The 6,782-nt window shown below is 27.2% G+C and overlaps 1 protein-coding gene across 1 annotated transcript; it reads right to left on the reverse strand.

Moving 5' to 3' along the window:
* Positions 1-1,819: 1,819 nt before the first annotated feature.
* On the reverse strand, positions 1,820-4,697 carry LOC107013695. Its single transcript, XM_015213566.2, has one exon. The coding sequence runs from the start codon at positions 3,075-3,077 to the stop codon at positions 1,848-1,850; it is 1,230 nt and encodes a 409-aa protein (XP_015069052.1). The 5' UTR covers positions 3,078-4,697; the 3' UTR covers positions 1,820-1,847.
* Positions 4,698-6,782: the final 2,085 nt, after the last annotated feature.

Raw genomic sequence — 6,782 nt, forward strand, 5'->3', positions numbered from 1 at the left:
TAAACTGTCTTCTAATTTTGCTGTTTCTCTTTCTAACATTAAGTATAGATTATTTCCTATTTTTTTATATCTTCTTCCTAGATTTGAAAATATTATTTTTATTATCATTCCGTCTTGATTTTCATATGTTTTTTCGTCTACTGCAAATTCTTCTTTATTCATTATAATTTATGTATTATATTATGTTGTAACTCATATTCAAGACAATCTAATTCTAATTTTAACATAGATATATCTTTTCTTTGTACTAGTATCGATTTATTACATACATCTGCTAATATGTTTTCTTCTAATCTTCTTTTTCTATGTTGTAATTCTTGTTCTTTTTCAGTTATTTTTTCCGTTATTTTTTCTATTAATTGTTGTTTATAAATTTCTTTGTTCATACTGTTTTTTCAAATAGCGAACATATTTGTATTCTGATTTCGAAATTTTATCTATTAAATGATCTTTTTCATTATTACTTGTTTTGACTAGTTGTGATAGTTCATATTCTATATATAAGGGTCTTAATTTTTTCCATGTCTTTCTTATTTTTTTACCTATATTGTTTGTTGTTATTTTAGTTTCTTTGCTTGGTATTATATTATCCTTCATAAAATGTCTTTCTGTAATATTCTCTTTTAAGTAGATCTAATCGTTGTATTTCATTAGCATTATTTGTAATATATTCTAGATGTTCAACTTCTCTAGTTCTCAAATAATCGAATAGATTTTCTATTAGTAATTTCTCATGTAGATCTATATCTTCTATAGTTTTTACCCAATATTGTAAATATTCGTAATTTATCATTAGTCTGTATCTATATCATCATATAAATCATACATATCATAATAAAGTTCATCCTGTATACTTTGTATGGTTAACTGAGTCCAACCTTGAGTTGTTATCTCTATTATTTCATATGTTACCAATTTATCATAAATTTCTCTTTTTATGTCAGTATTAAGATTTTTTAATATATAAAGTAGTAATATCTTATATTCATCATTATCATCAATTAAGTAGGTACTCATTTTATTCATTTTTGCTAAAAGTTTTATTCCTTCCAACCTCTTAATAAATTATACTTACTTATTATGTAATAATAATGGTTTAATAATCATCTCGTCTAGTCACTACTACAGCTTTCTTCTTTGATTAGTTACCCTAACAGCGCCTCAACTCTGTTTACTCCCCTAAACGGCCTTCTTTGCCTACCGGTTTCAACTTTAGGATGGCATAGTCTGGGCATACTTGTTCATAGAATATTTCTGTAGCAAACCTTCTAAAGATGCTTATTATAACATTATTAGAACATGATAAATAATTATAATTAACAAGAGATTTTCAGGAATAAATTTGTTTAGCTACTCATAAATTTAAGAGTGTATACCTGTTTTTGTAGATTTGTAGCTCCAGAATTTTCCATAGTCGTTATTTAACTAGCTAGCTCTGATACCAATTTTGGGTGGGGAAGCGATTGAGAGAGAAAGAGTAGTGAAGAGAGATTGATGAAAGATTGATGATTTTATTTATGAGGAGAACCCTCTATTTATACATAACAATCTTACATCTTTGGCCATTATGGCCGACAACTACTTTACACTTGGCCTTTTTTTATTTGGCCAACGCAAAAACAAAAAACTTAACTTAGTGGCCTTTCTTTATTATTGGCCGACACAATTACTATTTACTTTACGACTTTTATACAATTGGCTTTTTAGCCGACGCAAAACGACAAAAATAAAAGACTGACACAATACTTTTTACATATGGCTGATATTCAGCCGACACAAAACGATAAACATTAATTTAAATTTTATATTTTTTTTTTTTATCTGAATCTTCTGGTGTAGCTTCGTCTTTATCCCAAATCAACTGTAGGTATCACATTATCTTCTCCGTTGCACTTGGAGCATTTATGATCTGGGTATTTGTAGCTGATAAGTTTGCAATATCTTACTAATAAATCTTCTGAAATAAATCCTTTCTTCAAAGCTCTCGTAGATGGTTGTTCTTCTGGTTTTAATAATGACAAAATCCATCGCTGGACTTCATCCATATCTGATTCCCTTAGCTCTTTGGAGTTTGCATAAATCATTACCTGATCTCTTGCATAATAGCTCCAAATGGCATTGCCATTTAAATAATTGTTTGCTAACTCTTGTATAATTGTAGCTATACCAATTATTCTTTTATTTGCATAAAAGTTAGGTATTTCTACTTTTGGTATCTCATTTTGTTTTTCTATCTCTTCTGGAATAATCATATCTCTGGTTAATCCTATCTTTACCACCTGTATTGGTGATTTTATCTCTTCGTATAGTATCTCTGCTGGTGCTGTATAACATTTTATATAGAATAAATTTCCTTTGGTAATTCTTTTATATGTTAAAAATGCTTTATGTAGTTCTGGTATTCCGGCTATTTCTTCTCCGGTATATGTGTATACTGTATTTAGTAGTCCGTAGTTATAACACGTTTTTACTAGGTTGGGATTGGTCTTAGGTTGTGCAATAAGTTTGTTATATCCTTGTAGTTTCTGGGTTATATAGTCTTCTTCGGGATTTTTTGTTTGTGTAGATTTTGGGTTTAGGTTTAAATATGTCTGGATTTTGTATATATTTTCAATGTAGGACTGCGTAATGTAGTTATATCTCTTTTTGTCATTTTGTAGGCTAACTGCGTAGGTAGATGTTTGCGGTTCTACTGGTATCTGCATTTGTGGTTTTTGGGTAAATGGTTTTGCAAATAGCTGGTTTAAATTTGTATTTTTTGATTTCTCAGTAACTCTTTTGCTTGTACCTGCAGCTGTATCTAAACAAACATTGTTATGGGTTTTTTGGAGTTTCCCATCGTCTCCTTGTAGCTCTGGAATTTTAGCGTCTTCCGATCGACGTAACTCTATATGTTGGCGTAGCTCCGCATATTTATAGTCATGCTGCTGACTATTAGCTTTTAGATTTTGTAACTCTTTTCCCATACTATCCACCTTCGTAGAAAGTGTATTAATAGCTTTGAGTATTTCTTCTGTTGTATCTGGTTCAGTTTGTGTTCCTTTTTCTTGATAGGTAATCTGCAACGAGATTTTCATTAGTTTTTATAATTTCAATTGTAAATGTAAAATTTAATATATTCAATACTAATCTCCTTATTTCTTTTGTTGTAACTGAATCATCTAACTTTTTTGTTATCCACCATTTTACCTGTGTGTTATCTGTTCTTACAATAAATTTATTGTAAACTATATATGGTTCAAATGCTAATAAACATTTATATAATGCAAATAATTCCTTTCTGTTTATTTCCCATTTTGTTTGTGCCTCAGTATATGATCCTGAGCAATACCTGCAATGGTGTTCTATCTTTTCTTTGTCATATTTATATTTTAGTACTCCTCCATAACTGTGATCGCTTGAATCTGTTTCAATTATATATGTGAATGTTCTATTTTCATCAGGAAAATATAATTTTGGTAATTTTTTGCATAATTTTTTAATATTTTTTATGTGTTCTTTATCTTTGTTGTCAAAATGATATTCAATATCTTTTTTGAGTTTTTTGTATAATGGTTTTAAATGTTCTGCTAATTTTGGTATATATTCCCTTACTTGATTTACTAATCCTAAGAATGATTGTAATTTCTTTTTTGTATCTATATTTTCATCTATAGTAATTATTTTTTGTACTATGTGAGTTTGCATTTTTATTCCATTCTTATCTATTTGTATTCCTAGAAATTCTATCTGTGGTTTCATAATTTCTGCTTTACTTTTACTTAAACTTATACCTGAGTGTTTGATTATATGTATAAATTTTTCTAATAATCTTATATGTTCATCTTGTGTTTTAGAATATAATAATATATCATCTATATATATAACACAATTTTCTAGCTGGTTAAAACAGTTATCCATAAAATGTTGATATCTACCTGGTGCATTTTTATATCCAAATGGTAATACATTCCATTCATAAAATCCTTGTGGTACTGTAAATGCTGTTAATTGTTTAGATTCTTCTTCTAGTTTTAGATGGTAAAATCCTGATTTACAGTCAAATTTACTAAAATAGTTATATCCTTGTATCTGTCTTATTTTAAGTATTTTATTTGGTATTGGGTAGTTGTATGTTTTAGTTTTGGCGTTTAGATTTCTGTAATCTATAACCATTCTACTTTTACCTCTTTTTTGTTCACTGTGTTTTATAACTATAAATGCTGGGCTTGTGTGCTTACTGTTACTTTCCTGTATATAATTCTTTTCCAGTAATTCATTTATATGTATTTTAAATTCTTGTAAATCATCGAAATTATATTTTAACGGTTTCTGTGTTATTATGCTATTTTCGTCTATTAGCTCAATTTTTACCTTTGTTTTATGTTTTTCCCATCCTTGTAATGGGTCTTCATTGTATAGTTGTTTTAGTTGTTCATTAATTATTTGAACTCTGTCTATTGTAAATATGATTATTTCCAATTGCGTTTCTTGTTCTTTATCTATATTTTTCATTTCTTGGTTTATTTTTTCACTACCTTTTATCCATTCCATAGCTTTTCGTTGTTTATTTTTTACCCTTTTTGCTCCTATTTTATTGCCACATGGTGTAGTAAGCCACCAGTGTGTTTTTGTTATTATATGTGGGTAAAATTTATCTAAAAATGGCATTCCTAGTAACATATCTTTTGTTGTGAACTCAAAATTATAGATTTCTTCTATTATTAGTATTTTATCCCATATTTGTATCTTTATATTTTTTGCTTTGTATTTTATCATACTTCCTTCATTATTAAATCCTGTTACTACCATAGGTGTTTTTAGTTTTTCCCATTTATCTTCTGGTAGACAATTATATTTACATATGTTTGCTTCTGCTCCCGTATCTATCATAGGTGTATAATATCTGTTGTAATATCCTTCTACAATAATTTTCGCAAGAATAAATATTTTCATTATTCATTTTGTTCTTTTTATGATTATTTTCTTATTTTGACAAGTTATTGTTAATTGTTCATTTTCTATTTTGTATGGCTTAACTTTTTCTAACCATTTTATTCCTAACGTGATATTATAATTTCCTTCGTATATTTTAAATTGTAATTTTAATGGAATTCCTCCTATAATTATTTCTTTTTCTGTTGTTTCTTCGTTTGTGTTTATTATTTCACTGGGTAATCCAGGGTATGTGTGTCCTGTTTTTATAATTTCTTCTTCTAATACTAGTTCTCTTGTTATATGATTTTCTTCTTGTCCTGTATTTATTAAGATTTTATATTTTCTTTGATCCATTATTCCTGTTATAAAATAGTGGTTAGGTGTTATTTCTTCTAATAATTCTTGAGGCATTTCATATTTTCTTTTAGATGTACTCATTCTTGATGAGGTAGCTCTTGTTAGTGTATTTGGTACGCTTGAAGTACTTAATCTTTCTTTTACTATTTCTAAATCTTCTTCCATGTCAATTTCTTTATAGCTGTAGTCATTATTGTCTATTACAGTAATTATTTTTTCGAAAGGATTTTCTATTTTTATTTTATCAATTTTATTTCTTGCTGTTATTTTATGTTTTGTGGTTAATATATATAGATTTTTACATCTTGCTGTAAATATTTTACTTCCTGGTGCTAACTTTATTCCTGATAATTTCCAATATAGTACTAATGATTTATCTATGTTTGTATCTGTTAATGCTACTGTGTAATTAGCACTTATTATGAATTTAAATTTTTGGTATATTAAATTTCCTCTAACTGCACTGATTACGCTTTTTTCTATAGGATGTATTATTCTGTCATCTGCTAGATATATTTCAATGGGTGTATCTATTCCTTCTCTGAAACAAGCTTTTATCAGTATTTCTGTTCCTCCTAAATGTACATATTTTATATCTGCTTTATTTTTTATATTTTGTATTTCTTTATTTATTATTCGTTTGTTTATTATAGGTATATATGCTTTTCCACTTGTATATTTACAATCTATGGCATGTTCTTTCTGACTAACTACATAATATTCTTCTTTTCGTCTTTTAAACAATTTTTTTAATAAGGATGTTTCAAGTATCTTTTCAACGCTTAAATCTAATTCTTTTCCTTTTATTTGTTCAAAAATTGTGTTATCAAATATGATTTTTTGATGTGATATTTCTTCATTTTCATAATTTTCTTCAGTTATTATTTTTATTTCACTTTCTGACATTATTCTTCATTTATTTCATCATTATCTGTATTAGTATTTTCTTCTTCATTTTCAGTTTCTATATCTGATACTTCGTATATACTATCATTTTCACTTAATTCATAGTCTATGTATTCTATTTGCATATATTTTTCTTCGTCTATAATTAATTCTGCAATTTGTTTTCTTTTTAGGTTTTTTGGTAATTTACAATTTTTAGCTATGTGTCCTATTTTTCCACAATTGTAACAAGTACATTGGGATATTTTCCTCTTTGGTCTATATGGTCTTTTTGTTTTATAATTTTTTATATAATATCTTCTTCTTGGTTGTTTATATTTATACTTAGTTTTATTCTTTGTGTAATTTTTATATCTTTTACTTTTCTGTTTTTTATATGTGCATCCAAATTGTGGTGCCATTTTATTTTTGCAACACGATAAGTTTTTATTTAATACTTTTTCCATTTTTAATTTTTCTTTTTGGCTTTCACATAATTGTGTAAACCATTGAGATAAGAATTTTATTCTAGATCCTAAAGTATCTGTAAGCCCTTCATTCTCCCAATCTTTAATTACTTTTGTACTAAATGGTTCTGGTAATTTTGTAAAATATTGGTGTCT

This window comes from Solanum pennellii, chromosome 3 (assembly GCF_001406875.1).
Source record: "Solanum pennellii chromosome 3, SPENNV200".
NCBI lineage: Eukaryota > Viridiplantae > Streptophyta > Magnoliopsida > Solanales > Solanaceae > Solanum > Solanum pennellii.

What these genes read in the sequence shown, in the direction of transcription:
- LOC107013695 (XM_015213566.2), bottom strand. Translation starts at nt 3,077, where the DNA reads ATGAAAATCTCGTTGCAGATTACCTATCAAGAAAAAGGAACACAAACT.